Below are 16698 nucleotides of genomic sequence, written 5' to 3'. Positions count from 1 at the left end.
AGGACCAAGCCGAAGACATCCGCCATTAGTGCCCTGGGGCTCCCCCTGCCGACCGAGCCTGAATCCTACCCCCCTTGCTAGTTTTCTCTCCCGAGGCGTGACGTCATCGAGTAGCTGACGCACTGGCCGTCGGTGACGTCGCTCGCCCGTTGCCAGAGCGACAGCTGACGCACGGCTGGGGTCTGGACGGCGTCAATGCCCGGGTTGGCCACTGGGGGGCCGGGAGCCTCGAGACCGGGTCGCCCCAGCCCCCACCCGTCCTCCCGCGGGGGCTTTCCCCGGCCTGGGGATCCCGCAGAGAAGACCGGGAGCTCCCAGAGGCGGCCGCGTGTGGCGCGTGGTCCGAGCCGGGGGCCGGAGGAAGCGTCTCCTCCGAGCTGTTGGGATTTTATGCCTAAACCCGAAATAGCTCCGATGTGCGGGGGCCGGGCACAGCGAGACGGCGGCTTGGGCACAGATGGGGGACGCGCAAGCAGAGGCGCGCAGAGACAGACAGGGACGCGTGGAAATAGAAACAGACAGACAGGGACACAGACGCCGCTCCCGATGATGAATGCGCTCTCCTGCCGGCGATCCTGGTCTAAAAGCCTGGATGGAGGGGGAGGCTGGTTCACTCCACCTTCGCACCCAGGTGCCGTGAATTACTGCTCCGTGGCCATGGGTCAATGACTTCAACTCCCTGAGCCTCAGTTTCTCCTCTGCGAAATGGAATGATAAGCCCTGCAAGGTCCGTGTGAGAATGAAATGAAATCAGACCGTGTTGAATTCCCACAGGACAGTGTCTGGCGCTCAGTAAGTGCTTAGTACTGCCAACACCTGAGCCTGCGAGAGCCTGCTAGAACCCATGTCAGATCATGTCCCTCCTCTGGTCGGAGTCCTCCGTGGCTTTCACCTCACTCAGAGGAGAAGTCCTCAAGAGGAAGCCCACACAGTTCTGCAGGATGTGCCCAAGCACCTCCCTGTTCTCACCTCTTACCATTCCCTCTCAGCTCCTGCTGTAGCCACACTGGTTTCTTGGCTGTTTCTGCACCCACCAGGCACGCTCCAGTCTCAGGGCCTTTGCACCTGCTGCTCCTTCTGCTTCCTCTCTTCCCTTAAATATCCACTGGACCCTCACATTCTTCAAGTCTTTGTTCATATCTCACCTCGTCAGGTGTTTCTCCCGGAGTTTCTCTCCATCCCACCACGTTTAAAGTTGCTAGCCCCTCAGGACTCCTAATCTCCCTTATCCTGGTCTATTTTTCCCCCGGGACTTATCCCCTCATAACACACCATGTAATTTATCTATGACACTCATGGTCTCTTCCCACACTAGAATATCAGCTGCAGGAGGGCAAGAATATTTTATGTTTTATTCATTACCATATCCCCAGTGCCTAGAACCGAATCTGGGACATAGTAAGTCCTTATAACTATTTGTTCAACGTCCGGTTATTATTTTGAGGGCGTAACAGCAGAATTATAAAGTTCCTAGCTGGGCCCGCTATGGGCTCGCTACTCTGCCCCCTACTTTGGCTGTTATTTCTTTTTCTTGCCTTATTGCACTAAGCAGCACTTCAGTTCAGTGTCAACCAGTAGTAATGAACGTACATATTATCTCCTCAACCTAGGAGAGCCTGTGACAGACAGTCGTTGAACAAATGGATGAATGTGTAGAGATAGCTTGAAGGTCACCTCCACTTCTCAGCCAAACCGAGCCAGTCGGTGTTCTGAGCCCCTACCGCTGCTTATCCTGCCCCCAAGAAAGCACTCGTCATTCTGAGTTGTCATTATCTGTACGAATGGTGCCCATTCAACACGGCCCCCCACACGTAGTCTCAACGAATGCGGAATGAACACGACGGACACAGGGAGAAAGAACAACTCCCTCTCTGTGAATGCGGTCAGATACACAGAAAGAGAAAGGGCCATGTAGTAAGGGCCAGCTTCAGGCTCCGAAATTACACTCACAGACCTGCATTCAGATCCTTGCTCTGCCCCTTCTTCACTGTGTACCCTTGGCCAAGTCACTCAGAACCCTACCTGTGCTGCATAGTCGGTGCTCACAAAATTAGCCATTATCCTAGTAATAATAGCAATTAGCATCATGGTGGTTGACTGTGTGGAGCTATAGACAGATATGGAAGACAGCAACACATTCACAGAAACCTCCCATCCTCCCCCTAGACCCACTGGCTGACTCACTGTTCCTCAACCCCTTCACACATATTCAGACCTCAGGGCCTTTGTACGTGTAGTTCTCCTGACCCAGAAAACCAGACTCAGATATCCTGTGTTCCTCCCACCGCCCGATCTCCTTGACTGCTTTCCTCTTGTCTCTTTTAGATTTATAACATTCTAACAAGATACAGACTCTATTATTTTTATCAGTTATTGCCTGTCCTTTGATTAGGACATGAAGTGGAGACCTTGGTCTATTTTGTCTCCAGCTGGATCTCCAGTCCTAGGACCATGCTGGCATACAGTAGGTGCTCAACAAAGATCTGCTGAATGAATGAATAAATCCACTTGACTCCCTTACCTCCTCAGGCCTCTGCTCAAAAGCACCTCATTCCAGAGGGTTTGTTTCCCTGACACAGATGCCTCCTTCCATTCCGTTGCCCTCACTCGGCTTTACTTTTCTTCTCAGTTCTCCTCACCCCTGACATATCATATATTTACATTTCTGCTTTCAGCAGCCTGAGTTCCACGAGGGCAGGGGATTTTTCAGTCCTGTTTTAGCTATATCGAGACCCAACTTCGCAGACATGTGACCTGTGCCATCGCTCGCGGTCCCACGCTTAGAAGGTTTAATGCACTGCCCTTGTCTTGAAATGCTTCATTCCTTTGCCCGCGACCCCTGCCTTTTCCTCTTGCCCTGGGCTCTTCAGGGGCAAGAGGATCTGTGGCCAGATCCCCAATGCCTGAAACAGCCCATGGGTTTGCAGAATAAAGGAAGGAATGGAGAAGCGGATGGCCAGCAAAAGCCCTGCAGTCCAGGGGAGAGGGACAGAGGCACACAGCACCGCTGTCCAGACCCCTCTGTACATCTGCGGAAATCGGCCTTGGCAGAAACCCAGGCATGGAAGGCAGGGCCTCACGAACTGGCCTGAGTGCCCGCGGTAGAGGGGTGCCTCTAAGCCTGCTTTCCCTCCCCTGGGCAGCAGGCGGCTGGGAGGGGGGTCCAGATGGCAGAGCAGACTGCTCTGGGCAGCTGGCACCAGGCTCGGGCTGAGTGAGGCTGCTTCCCTCACCCAGCTTGTCAGCGTGATCAGCCAGCGGCCCAGTCCGGGGGGCCCTTGGCCCAGCCTGACAATAAAGCGCTGGCTTCAGCCAAGCCCACCGCCCTCAGAAGGATGGATGGCTGACAAGAGGGAAGGAAGTGAGGATAAATGCCCTTATCCACACCTCGGCCCTCAGCATTCAGGCCTGAGAAGTAACAGTTACTAACTAGCTCTATGCCTGGGGCTAAAGCAGGGCTGGGAAGGACTTTCAGGGACCCCAGGCGTGTGTGTGTGTGTGTGTGTGTGCGTGTGTGTGTGCGTGCATGTGTGTGCATGAGACCATACACGACTGTCGATGTGCAACTGAGCAAATGGAACTTTCGGTGAGTCTGTGACGTTGCACAGCTGAAAGCAGACCATGCCTGCTGGAGTGTGTGTACCTGACAGGCTGAAGCCATACCAGCCTATGTAGGTGTGAGACTGGATGTACCTCTGTGTGATTATGGTATGAGTGTGTATGTGGGGAGAGGGGACAGTACGTGCCTGTCGATGCAGTGGGAAGGAGCATTTCACAGCAGTTAGAAATGCAGGTCTGGGTTCAAATTTTTGCTCAGTCACTCCCTGGCTATGTGGCCTCGGGCACATTCTCTGGCTACGTCGGCTCTGGCCTGTATATGGTGTTTGTTAGTGAGACTATGTCTGTCTGGATTTAAGTGTGCGTGTGTTCGAAGAGTAATTCAACTCCTCCAGGAGGTTTTTCTGGATACCCAACCTGAATTGGACCCTTCTATTTTTCTCTCTTGCCAGTCTCCTAATCATCACTGGTTTTTTATAGATTTGTGTTGTTTATTTTTCTGTCTTCTCCATTAAATGTCACCTCTGTGGGGGGCAGGGAGTTGCATTCTGTTCACCCCAGCACCTGGCATATAGTAGGGGCTGAATAAATACTTGTTGAACAGATATGCATCACAGTAGGGCTGTGTCTGTGTTGGTATAGAGAGAGAGGTGGGAGCTGGCTGGGTATCATGGGTTCCTGGAGGGTCCTGTGCTCAAAGCTGGTGTCTGTTTTCTTCCTTTCCTATTCCTTCAGCCATGCTCACTTTATGAAAATGATGCTAATGCCTCAATTCCCTGTATTGCCTTTGACAACATCTTCCCCCTTTTCTGGGTCTTAGGGACTCACTCCCCTCATCTGTAAAACAGAAGGACGGATCGGTTCATGATAAGCCTCCTTCCTGATCTAAAGTACTATGAAAATAGTCCTCATCTAATACCCTCTTTAATTCATTCAACATTTATTGAGCACCTATTGTGTGCCAGGCACTGTTCTGGACCCAGCCCTGCCCTCATGGAGCTCCAGGGAATAAGGGAGGCGGATACCCACCAGAAATCTCATCCCCCCCCTCCCCAACCAGATGTGTCATTTAATCCCAAGCACCCTTACCCCGGTCATTCTCTCTGCCCTATAAGATTTTATGGGTCTGGATTCGCCAGTGGGTATTCCTCTCTTCACACACTGACCTTGCTCCCTCGCCAGGCTCAGGTATAGGCACGGCAAGCATCAGGCTGTTCTTGTTGGTTGCTGTAGCCCCACCACCTGGCTACAGTGCTGTGGAGCACAGTAGGCACTTGGGAAATATTCTGTGAAATGAGCTAAGAAATCAGTGACGGAGCAAAGGCAGGCTCCCATGCATGACCTCACGAAATCCTTGGTGTCTTTACCCACTTTGCAGATGAGGAAAGCGAGGCTCAGGGAGGCAGAGCCGATGCTAAGTGGTGTGGGGCTGTGGGATGCAGCAGAGAAAGCCTAGGTAGCTCAGAGGACCACCAGCCGCCCACCCCTACCTCACAGGTACGAGAGACACAGCAGAGGATGCGCTGATGGGGGGGGGGGTGTGGAAAACCCAGGGACGGTGCACATCAACTCGGAGGGCTCTGTGTCAGTGCCCAGCTGGAGATGCTTTGCTGGCAGATTAGGAAAGTCTTGGCGCTGATGGGGAAGCTTCCGGCGCCCTGTCCCCAATTCTGGGAGCTGGGGCTCCCAGGACCCCGTTTCACTGGGGCCGGTCGGCTCCAGTCTCCAGAGCCAGGGAGAGACCTCCACGGCTACCCGGGAATCGCTGGCATCTGGGGTCCTCCCCACACACCCACAGCCCGGAGGCCAGCCTGAAGCCCTCAAAGAGCGTACGGGTGGGCCCCGGCTTACTTGGGGAGCGGGGAAAGCCCACAGCGTCCTGGTCCCCTCCCTCCGGGGTACCGGGTCCCCTTCCCCACCGCAGCTCGCAGCCCGAAGCTTACCTTGCAGTGGGGCTGGGGAGGGGATGCCCGGCCCTCTCCGGCCTGAGGGGCGGGAGGGGACAGGGGTGTCCAGACCCTTTGTTTGCTGTTGTGTGTGTATGTGTGTGTGCGCGACTGTGAGACCCGCTGGGGTGTGGGTCCGTGCGCGCGCGTGCCCGGGCCTTGACGGCCGCGGAGGTGCTGGACTGCCCGGGCTGGCGGGGAGGGGGGGGGGGGAAGAGGAGGGGGAGGAGAAGGGGACTCCCCCGCCCCCGCCCGCCCACTCGCGGGTTTGAAAGATGCTCGAGGGGGAGGGGTTGGCAGCGGGCGGGCGCTTTTGTCTGGATGGCCCCTCCCATTCCCTGGGTAGGGGAATCCCCCCCCCCCCCTCGGGAGACCTTCAATCCATTTCCTCTAGTCCCTTCTCTCCAAACACCCTTGGGGTAGTCTGGGAAAAAGCGCCCCTAACCCGAGGGGCTGGAGCTCCTCCCATCTCACCCGCCCCCACGGAACGCCCTTTAATCTGAGATAATCTTGGCCTTAGGCTGCAACACGGCCTTTTATCCCGGTATCAAAACGAGGGTTGGGATGTACGCAAGGGTGCAGCTGGGGTCGCCCAAGCTCACAGTAATGGAGTCTTTAGAGCCCCGGCCGAGGAAGGGGGCCCCAGACCAAAGGGGAGGGGCTACGAACGATTCTAGAGTACCACCACGAGGAAAGCCTCCTTCCGCACCTCCACGATCCCCTTCCCGTCCCCAGGCTGCGCGGGGCCTGGAGCACACAGACCGTTGGCTTGACATTAGCGACACCCAGCGGTCGCACGGGGAGACGCCGCGGACAAGGCTCCGGAGACCGTTAGGGTGATCCGGGTGATTTTTAGAGGGGGCGTGTGTGTGCGAATCCCAGCTCAGGAATGGCAGAGGGCTGGGACGCCAGCGGGAGGCTGTGGACCGAGTCAGGGAAACACGGACCCCTAAGGCAGGGCCACGTCGCCCCCACATCCCCAAAGGCAGGACCGTATTCCTCCTCCGCTTAGACCTTTCCAGGGCAGAGCCCTGTACCCCTCGGTCTGGGAAAGTGCTCTGATCAGACACCTCTCCCCAGCCTTGTGTGTGGTCCTCGTCTCAAGGGGCAGGGGGAGAGGTCTTCCCGCCGAAGCCCGCCCCTGCAGAGGGCTCGGGCTGACGTCACTGCGGCGTGGTTAAGGGGACTCGCTCTCTGCCCCGCCCCTCGCGGCCGCCGCAAACGCCCAGCGGGGGGCAGCAGGAGAGCGGCAGGGGTGGGGATCGAGGTCGGAATGCCAGTCCGTATGCCTCCAGGAGGTGCCCAGTGGAGACCCGCGCCCAATGAGGCGGGGTCTTTGCGGGGACTCCCGGGGGCCGGAACACGTGCGCAGGACCCTTTAAGGTAAGCCGGGTCGCCAGTGCCGCCACCGCGGTTACTAGGGATATAACGTCATGCGCGGGCGGGGACGTGCGCGCCCGGGCGGAAGCGGAAGGGGCGGGGCTCCGCAGGCCGAGTCTCCAGCGCTGCCGCCGCCAGAGTCAGAGCCGGAGCCCGTGCGGGCTGAGCCGCTGAGGCAAGATGGTGGACTATAGCGTGTGGGACCACATCGAGGTGTCTGACGATGAGGACGAGACACACCCCAACATCGACACGGCCAGTCTCTTCCGCTGGCGGCACCAGGTAAGGCGCGCGCGCCCATCCCCTTCCTTTCCCCCTCCCCCCCTCCCCCGGCCCGGGTCTCCGCTCCAGAGTTCTGACCCCTAGTACTGCCAGGGACCCCGCCATTGCCACCTGGGGTTCCCAACGCATAGTCTTGACTTTTAATATCGCTTAGGGGTTCCTCGATTCAACTCTAGACCCCAGAACTGTCAGGGCGCTGAGTCCCTACCTGAGATCCCAGGCCTCCCCTCCGATTTCTGTATGGAACTCCCTGTTGACCCCTAGGGCACCTTTCTCCGAGTACAAACTGATAAGACAAGCTTTGGGGGTGTCCCCCAATCCCGTCTGGGACCTCCCACTGACTCGCAAACCTCTGCCTCAAAGTCCGGACCCTGGTAATATTTGGGGACGCACTTCTGATCTCGGATAGACCATCGGTCTCTCTCCAATCACTAGAGTCCTCAATAGTTTGAATTTATTCTGCGATCTTCCTCCCTAGTTCTTGGCAGAGATTCCCATTCAGATCCAGAGATCCCGCTCCTTCCCCAAACAGAACAAGGCTGTCTGTCCTCCCCTGAGATTTCTGTTCCTGGCTTGAGATTCCAACCCAGGACCCCTTCCCTAGAATGCAGACTGGTGCTCCACCAGGGCCTTCGGTCCCATCCAGGCTGGAGTTTTGGAACCCGTTTTCCCTCCGGACTGAACCACCAGCTCCACTCTGATGGAGCCTCCAATTCCAGCCACTCTAGCCTCACCTACTGTGGAACCCATTTCCCACTGGTCCAGGAAGCCCTACCCTGCAGGGCTTCCGGCACAGCCAGAGCCCCTGCCCCTCCTTGCTTTTGCAAGCCCAGGCACCAGCCACCCCCAACAGCTTCCTGTAGGTAGCCTAGGAATGCCTTATACCAACTTAGGTCCAACATCCAAACCCACCTGGCCTCCCTCCTGTCCCCAGCTTGGTCTGCTGCTGTCAGGCACCCCAATTGCCCCTGCTCTCATGAGGGACCCTCCCAATCTGATTCCAAATTTACTGCCCTTTCTTTTATCTATTTGCCCCCCAATCCAGATCCTAGAGTCCTACCTGGGTGTCCTCCCGCCTCTCCCTGCCCAGCAGTGCTCACAGACCAACAGAACAGGTCTCATAAGACCTAATATTCTAACCTCTTGCTCCCCCAAATCGGAGCTCCTACACCCACATACTTGTGCATATTACACTCACACTGAGGGTGTATATTCCTCAGAACCTTCCACTTAGGAATTCCCCACCCCACCCTCGCATATAGCAACTCCCAGTCATTTATCCAGAACCTCCTAGAAGGGCCCTTCCCCATCCTGCAGTGTCTCTAGTCCCTACATCTGGTCCCCAAGCCCGTGTCCAGCCCTTACCTTAAAGCAGCAATCTCTTGGGCCTTACCTGCCAGGCAAGCCACTGAGTGTAAGAAGAAAGTTCTAGCACTTTCCTTTACTTGCCGTGTGTAACATTTTATTATGAAATGCTTAAGACCTCCGCAGAGCTCTGAAGACTATTCTTGGGAACACCTATTTCTGTCACATAAAGAGGTTAATCTATACAGCTGTGTGAAGAACAGTTTGGTCCTGCCGGGTGGGAAGGCTCCCACCTGGTGCCCCCTCTCCTGCAGAATCCTGCCCGCCATGCCTTCCTCCCTCTGGGCACAGGACCTTTTCCCCGTCCTGCCGAGGGCCCTGTAGCTATAGCGGAGAGTGTTGGGGCAGGGGAGGGGAGGGAACGATCTTTAGCGCCCCATTCAGTGGCAGGCAAGCTTGGGTTCTAATCCCAGCCCTCCCACTTACTCCTTTACTTTCCCTGCCCCTAGAGACCATCCTAAGACTGAAACGAGATTAGGCCCAGCTGGTACTTGGCTCGGGGCTTGGAGAGAGAGAGTCCCCACATGGGAGGGGGAGGGGGGATTAGAGCGTGGGCCAGCACACCTAAGTTCCAATCCTCGCCTCTCAATCACTGACTTACTGTACGACCTCTAGTGAGTCGTCTTCTGTCTTTGTGCCTATATTTCCCCGGCTGGGAATACTAAGCGTGTCCACCCAATAGGGTCATTATGAGGAGTTACCTTATTTTGTTAATGTTTGTATTTTTTAAATTTTTTTTTTTTTTTTTTTTGAGAGAGAGAGAGCGAGCGAGCACGCACAGGGGTAGGGGGAGGAGCAGAGAGAAAGGGACAGAGAATCCCAGGCAGGCTGACACGGGGCTCCATCCCATGAACCACGAGATGACAACCTGAGCTGAAATCAGGAGTCGGACGCTTAACTGTGCCACCCAGTCGTCCCTGGGGTTCCCTTCCTTACTTAATGTGTGTAATGTCCTTGAGACAACATCTGACGTGTGATGAGCTGTCTGTAAACTTGAACCGCTCTCTGTCATCATTGTTATTTAGGTAATTCGCGTTTATGGTAAAGAAAAATTCCAGAGGTTCCAGAAGGGGACAAGGGAGTCTCCCGGCCCCAGTTCCCTGGCTTCCTTGTCCAAATGCAGCTACCGTTACTGGTTCCTCGTGGCTCCTTCCATTGAACTGTATGGCACTGAGATTCTGTGAGCCTCGGTCTTTCTGTCTGTACGGCAGGAGGGTGGTGAGCCCTGCTGGCCCCTTCTCTCTGCGGTGGCTTCTGCCCTGCCCAGCCCGCTGCCCCTGCCAGCTCCGGGATGGCTTTATTTAGCTTCAGCCTCCCTGGCGGCCACTCAGAGGACACCGAGAAGAGCTTGGTGGCCGCCCAGCACAGGCCAGCAGGGTGATAGTTTCCCGCCACCACCTGAGGCCAGCTGTAATGCCAACTCCAGAGAGCTCCTCACAAGGCAGCGGGAAGCCTCCAGGGCCCCGCAGGCCCATCGTGGAGGTGGGGGAAGTGATGGAGCCCACGGCTTCTTTCTCTTTCCCCTCCATGAAGCAAGGGCCTCCTCAACCTTTGACCACATGGGGTGAAAGTGAGGCTTGGGATTGATTGTATGGATCCTGTGGGGCATTAGAGGAGGGCCCGGTTTCCTGACCCTCACCCACCAGGTGCCTGGCTTTGTGCTAGAACCTGGAGATACAGCCTCGAATAAGGCACAGAAGTGACTTAGCAGACCTTTCTGGTGGCGGCGGCCGCGACAGTGGTGATAACCGTGGGGTGTGTTCATTACTGAGTATGAACAGTACGCAAGCTGTTTCCTTGGAATAGCTCTTGAGGGCCCATTTCGCAACGAGGAATACGAAGGCTGTGAGAGTGGAAGTGACTCAGCCAAGGTCATGTTGCCCGTAAGTGGTGGAGCTGGGTGATGTGACTGTGGCAACAACCACTCCCAGTTATCGGGCATTTGCTCTGGCAAATCCGTCTAAATGTTTGAAGTGCATTTTTTCTTGTTTGAGCCCCAGAACAGTCCCCAAAGAGAAAGGCAGAGAGAGGGAGTGTCCCCTCGGATAGTAAGGACTGTAGCCACCATGGCTGAGTATCCAACCTGGCTCTGGACCATCTGTCCTAACTTGTAATCTTGGCTTCTCCCGGTGCAACCCCGTGAGGGTGCTGTTGTCTGCATTTGACAGATGAGGAAACTGAGGTCCCTAGAAGTTAGGGGATTGACCCAAGGACATGCAGCCTTTACTTGGTGGCCATGGGGTGTGACCCCACATTTGGGGTCCTGCGGCTGTCCTCCAGCATCTTATCCTATGTTCTGATGATCGCGAAGGGGCCTTTGGGGCTCACTGATGCAGAGTGGGGGCACTTGCGGAAGGCTCTGTGTAGGTGGAGTGAGGGGAAAAGAGATCCAGATGGAAGGAACAGCATGTGCAAGGCTAAGAATCAAGAGAGGGCTGTTGCATTTGGGGAACCTTAAGGGCCAGCATCTGCCTGGGACCCAGAGTTGGGAGAGGAGAGTGGGACCCAGGCCCCTGTGGGGCCTTGGTGCCATCTGGGCAGCTTGGGGCAAGGGTCAGGGTTCCCATCTGAACCCAGACAGTTCAGGTTGGGGTATCCAGGAGGACTGAAGACAGATGCGCGTATTTCAATTTTTTTTTTTTTTTAACATTTATTTATTTTTGAGACAGAGAGAGACAGAGCATGAATGGGGGAGGGGCAGAGAGAGAGGGAGACACAGAATCGGAAGCAGGCTCCAGGCTCTGAGCCATCAGCCCAGAGCCTGACACGGGGCTCGAACTCACGGACCACGAGATCGTGACCTGAGCTGAAGTCGGACGCTCAACCGACTGAGCCACCCAGGCGCCCCAAGATGCGCGTATTTCAAAGACTCCTCTGGCAGCCTCTGAGTCTAGATTGGGGGACCAGCGATGGAAGGCACTGGCACTTTTCGGGGCCCCGTCAGTAGCTCTGGATTGAGCAGGCACTGAGATGATGGAGCTGAGCAGGGATGGAGAGCAGACAGGGCCATGCGATGCTACAGGGGGTCCAACAAGGAACTGAGCGAGAGCAGGAATGAGGAAGGGTGCTATCTGAGCTTGGGGTGCAGCAGAAGAGAAGGTCTGGGGAGCAATAGCTGGAGTGGGGGGGATGGAAGACTGGGGGGTACCAAGCTAACGCTCAGGGTGGGGTACTGGCCCAGAGACAGCTGAAGGGGTTTGGGCAGCGGTCCAGGAGCCGTACTTGGGGTGGAGCAAATTGGAGGCACGTCTGGAAGTGAGAGCCATCAGGACTGGGTAGCATAGAAGGAGGGAAAGACAGGGCCAGTGAGCAGGCCTCAGTCAGGGGCAGAGATGGCTGGAGGAGGTTGCTGAGCAGGGGAGGGCACCCGAGTGTCACTGAGGGCGGCTCCAAGGAAGAGGGGGAGCCTGAGACCCCCATTCAGTATTTCATTACTTTATTCACCCAACGAGTGTTTCCTGAGCCTTTACTGTGCACTTGTGTGTGCAGACACGAGAGTGAGCAGAGCCCCACCTCCACGGAGCTATTACCCTTAGAGGGGTACGGTGTCTAAAACACGATAAGGGGGCGCCTGGGTGGCTCAGTCAGTTAAGCGTCCGACTTCAACTCCAGTCATGATCTCACGGTTCATGGGCTCAAGCCCCACGTCGGGCTCTGTGCTGACAGCTCAGAGCCTGGAGCCTGTTTCGGATTCTGTGTCTCCCTCTCTCTCTGCCCCTCCCCTGCTCACTGTCTCTTTCAAAAATAAATAAACATTAAAAAAAAAAAAAAAAAAGACCGGTAAGCATGGGAGGGAGTAAGCGGTGGTGGGAGGGAAATCTGGAGAGAGAGCCAGCAGCCGGTACAAATGCCCTGAGGTTTGAAGTGGGTTCAAGGAAAGGGGAGGCAGCCGTTGTGACTGGAGGAAGGGGGCAGGGCAGATGGTGCACGGCCTTGTGGGTCAGGGTCGGGGATAGGACTTGGGCTTTTGCTCCGAGTGACGGCGGATGCCGAGGAGGGAGGGTTCTCAGCGGTGGGGGGACTCGCACAGGTGTGTGCAGGTGGGGCGGAAGGGAAGCCGCCGGGTGTCTGTGGTGCAGAGGGTGGTGCGGACACCCCCCTGGGGCCATCCCCGATGCTGCTGGCCGGGGCGGGGCGGGGCTGGGGTCAGGGGACAGGCCCGTCCCCAGAGTGAAGGGCTGCCTCTGCCCACAGGCCCGGGTGGAGCGCATGGAGCAGTTCCAGAAGGAGAAGGAGGAGCTGGAGAGGGGCTGCCGCGAGTGCAGGCGCAAGGTGGCCGAGTGCCAGCGGAGGCTGAAGGAGCTGGAGGCGGCGGAGGGCGAGGGCAGCAAGGCGGAGCTCGAGCGGCTGCAGGCTGAGGCTCAGCAGCTGCGCAAGGAGGAGCGGAGCTGGGAGCAGAAGCTGGAGGAGATGCGCAAGAAGGAGAAGAGCATGCCCTGGAACGTGGACACGCTCAGCAAGGACGGCTTCAGCAAGGTGCGGGGGCGGGGCCGGGCAGGTGCACTGGGTGGCGGGCGGGCAGGTGGGGGGCAAGGATTGTGCAGGTGGAGGGAGGGGTGGACTGGCGGGCCCCGGGCGGGGAGGGGAGGGAAGGGCGTGGGGCTGGGCGGATGGAGCACCCCACTGGTACCGCCCTCTGATCTGCCCGAAGGCCCTAGTGCGAGGCCACACCTGCCACACCCACGCTCCCGCCGCCTCGATGCTCATGGCGCCGTCACCACCTCCGCCGTGGATGGGATGGGCGCTGCGGCCTCGGCCCGGCCGGCCGAGCTGGAGGCGCCGTGCGGCCTCGCCCCAGCCCACTCCCCCTCTCGCCCCATCACAGAGCATGGTCAATACCAAGCCAGAGCAGGCGGAGGAGGAGTCGGAGGAAGTGAGGGAGCAGAAACACAAAACGTTCGTGGAGAAGTACGAGAAACAGATCAAGCACTTTGGTGAGTTGGGCGCGGGGTGGCGGGGGCCCCCTGGTGGGGGGTGCGGACGACAGGGGCTGGCCCCCCCGCCTCCTGGGCCCTTCAGCGCCTCACCGACGGTGTCTCGTAGGCATGCTCCGTCGCTGGGACGACAGCCAGAAGTACCTGTCGGACAATGTCCATCTGGTGTGCGAGGAGACCGCCAACTACCTGGTCATCTGGTGCATTGACCTAGAGGTGGAGGAGGTGAGTGGAGCCTGCCCTGCGACTGGGAAAAGCCCTGCCCTGAGGCCACCACTTGGTGACACGCTGCTCTCCCTCGGCAGAAATGTGCACTCATGGAGCAGGTGGCCCACCAGACCATCGTCATGCAGTTCATCCTGGAGCTGGCTAAGAGCCTGAAGGTGGATCCCCGCGCCTGCTTCCGGCAGTTCTTCACCAAGATCAAGGTCGCGGCCCAGGAGCCGGGTCGGGTGGGGCGCGGGCCTCCTCGGGGCGCGGGCCACAGTCCACGCGTCCACCTCAGACTCAGGCCCATGGGATCAGAACCCGCGATATCAGGAGAGGGCAGAGACGGGCAGGGGCCACAGACCGGTTGGCCCCCAGACAGAATCTAAAAGGGGAGCTGACAGAACGTGCCCGAAGTCCCTACGGGGGGGAGGGACAGAGCCAAGGGCACCTGGGGTTTCTCACCCAGGCGCCTGGAGGAACAGAGCTACCCGGGCAGCCGGTGGTGGTGATGCAGAGATCGGGTTGGCTGTGCCGACCTTGAGGTGCCTGCAGAGCCCCTCGGGGACGTGCAGGAGGTGAGCGTCACATCACAGGTCTGTAGCTCAGGAGGCGTGCAGGCCGGTGGCCGTTAGCATGTGGACGGTGGGACTGGCTTGGAGGTTGTCCCGTGGAGGAGACTGACCGAGGGTCTGAGGGCCTGCTGCGGGGGGCGGGGGGGTCCTGGGCACGGCCCAGTGAGTGCCTCCCGGCCCCGACCGTGCAGACGGCCGACCGCCAGTACATGGAGGGCTTCAACGACGAACTGGAGGCCTTCAAGGAGCGCGTGCGGGGCCGCGCCAAGCTGCGCATCGAGAAGGCCATGAAGGAATACGAGGAGGAGGAGCGCCGGAAGCGGCTCGGCCCCGGCGGCTTGGACCCCGTGGAGGTCTACGAGTCTCTCCCTGAGGTGCGGCTCCGGCTCCCCTGCCCCGGGTGGGCAGCAGGCGGGACTCCCCGGGGACCCGGCTCCTGACCCCGGCCCATCTGCACCCACAGGAACTGCAGAAATGCTTCGACGTGAAAGATGTGCAGATGCTTCAAGACGCCATCAGCAAGATGGACCCCACCGTGAGTAACCGCGCCCCGGGCCCGCCCACCAGCCAAGCTGAGCATCCGGGGAGAGCGAGGTGTCCCCCGCCCATCCCTCCCCAGCCCTGCCTGCCCACGTTGCCGGTAGCAGTGTCCCCTCTGGGCTTCCCAGAGGAACAAGGCAGGTCGCATCCCCTCGTGGCCGGCACGGGAGGCAGCCAGGCTTTCGTGCCACGCGCTCGTTTACGTATGCGGAGCACCTCTGGTGTGACTCCAGCAGCGAACACGGAACTTTCAGCATATCCCCTGCCATTGAGTGTCACTGTCACCATGGGCCGTGTATGAGCATAGTGGGCACACCAGGCTGACTCCACCTTTGCCCAAGAAAGGGGCTCTGCTCCCCAGCCTTGGTTACCCCATCAAACCACGGTTTCTATGCTAGTACGGAAAATGGTTGAACACTCGGTAAACGTCAGCTGTTTTATTAAGTAAGGTCTACGCCCAGTGTGGGCTTGAACTCGTGACCCAGAGATCACGAGTCGCGTGCCCTACTACTGACTGAGACAGTCAGGCGCCCCTGGCTGGTGGTGTTACTAGGAACAGTAATAGTGCTGGTAGACAGGACTTTGTGTCTTCCTAGACCTTGGTTTGATCCCATTCCTGCCGCTTGGCTCGCTCGTTGGCCACACTAGTTCCTCCTCTGTGAAATGGGTCTAGTCGCAGGACCTGGCCCAGGATTACTAGAAGCTTCCATGAGAATGGCTCTCTAGACCTGGGGTCTTCAAACTGGTTCACAGGCTCAGTGCCTGTCTTTATAAGTAGATGCATTTTACCGGAACGTAGCTTTTGTTCTGGATGTACGTTGTTTAATTTGAATTAAAGTTAAGTAAAATGTAAAGTTCTGGGGGCGCCTGGGTGGCGCAGTCGGTTGAGTGTCCGACTTCAGCCAGGTCATGATCTCGCGGTCCGTGAGTTCGAGCCCCGCGTCAGGCTCTGGGCTGATGGCTCGGAGCCTGGAGCCTGTTTCCGATTCTGTGTCTCCCTCTCTCTCTGCCCCTCCCCCGTTCATGCTCTGTCTCTCTCTGTCCCAAAAATAAATAAACGTTGAAAAAAAAAAATTTAAAAAAAAAAAAAAAAAAATGTAAAGTTCTGTTCCTCCCCCGCACTGGCCACTGAAGTTTTGGCAGCCACATGTGGCTGGTGGCTGCCGTGTTGGATGATGCCGATTACAGGCCACTTCCGTCGTCGCAGAGTCCCTTGGGCCAGCTCTGGGCTAGAACAAGCAGTAAGAACGTCTAGGGATATGCAGGGCACGGGCAGGGCCGCTAGAAGGCCGCAGCCCGGCCTCACTCACCACCTCTCTCCCCACAGGATGCGAAGTACCACATGCAGCGCTGCATCGACTCTGGCCTCTGGGTCCCCAACTCCAAGTCCAGCGAGGCCAAGGAGGGGGAGGAGGCAGGCCCCGGGGACCCCTTGCTGGAAGCCGGCCCCAAGCCAGGCGACAAGAAGGATGTCAGCGCGTGACTCGCCCCGGCTGCCGCCTGCCTGCCCGCAGGCCCCCGTGTGCCCCTTTTCAGAAAACAAAAATAGATGCCTCTCCCCAGCTCCTGGCTTCCTCCACTTTCGCTGCTCCCGCCCGGCCCGGGTCAGGGAGAGAGCTGCCCCCATCCCACTGCCCCCACCTCAGTGCTCATCCAAGTCTCTGCTTTGAGTCAAGGGGCTTCACTGCCTGCAGGCCACCCCCCCACCCCCCACCCATCAGCATTATGCCAAAGGCCTGAGGGTCCAGGGAGGGGTGGAGGTCGCTAGGCTGGTCCGTGGGGTGTGGGGAGGGTCCCCAGCCCAGAGGCCTGCTCCAGTCACTATGGGCTCTGTTTTCACTGTTCATCCGCTCTCGAGTCTTCTATATGGTAAACAGCAATGATCTACCAATAAAGGATTTCAGATGCTCA

The 16698-nt window shown here is 57.8% G+C and overlaps 1 protein-coding gene across 1 annotated transcript; it reads left to right on the top strand.

The window, feature by feature from the left end:
- Positions 1–6677: 6677 nt before the first annotated feature.
- CDC37 (cell division cycle 37, HSP90 cochaperone) lies at positions 6678–16698 on the top strand. The gene is made up of 8 exons (XM_043586499.1): positions 6678–7166; positions 12726–13007; positions 13357–13465; positions 13575–13690; positions 13771–13893; positions 14439–14621; positions 14711–14782; positions 16115–16698. Exons 1-8 carry the CDS (start codon positions 7065–7067, stop codon positions 16268–16270), a joined length of 1143 nt encoding a protein of 380 aa, XP_043442434.1. The 5' UTR covers positions 6678–7064; the 3' UTR covers positions 16271–16698.

Source organism: Prionailurus bengalensis, chromosome A2 (genome assembly GCF_016509475.1).
Source record: "Prionailurus bengalensis isolate Pbe53 chromosome A2, Fcat_Pben_1.1_paternal_pri, whole genome shotgun sequence".
Taxonomy (NCBI): domain Eukaryota; kingdom Metazoa; phylum Chordata; class Mammalia; order Carnivora; family Felidae; genus Prionailurus; species Prionailurus bengalensis.
The sequence above is the reverse complement of the archived record's forward strand: the minus strand, read 5'-3'. Positions and strand labels throughout refer to the sequence as shown.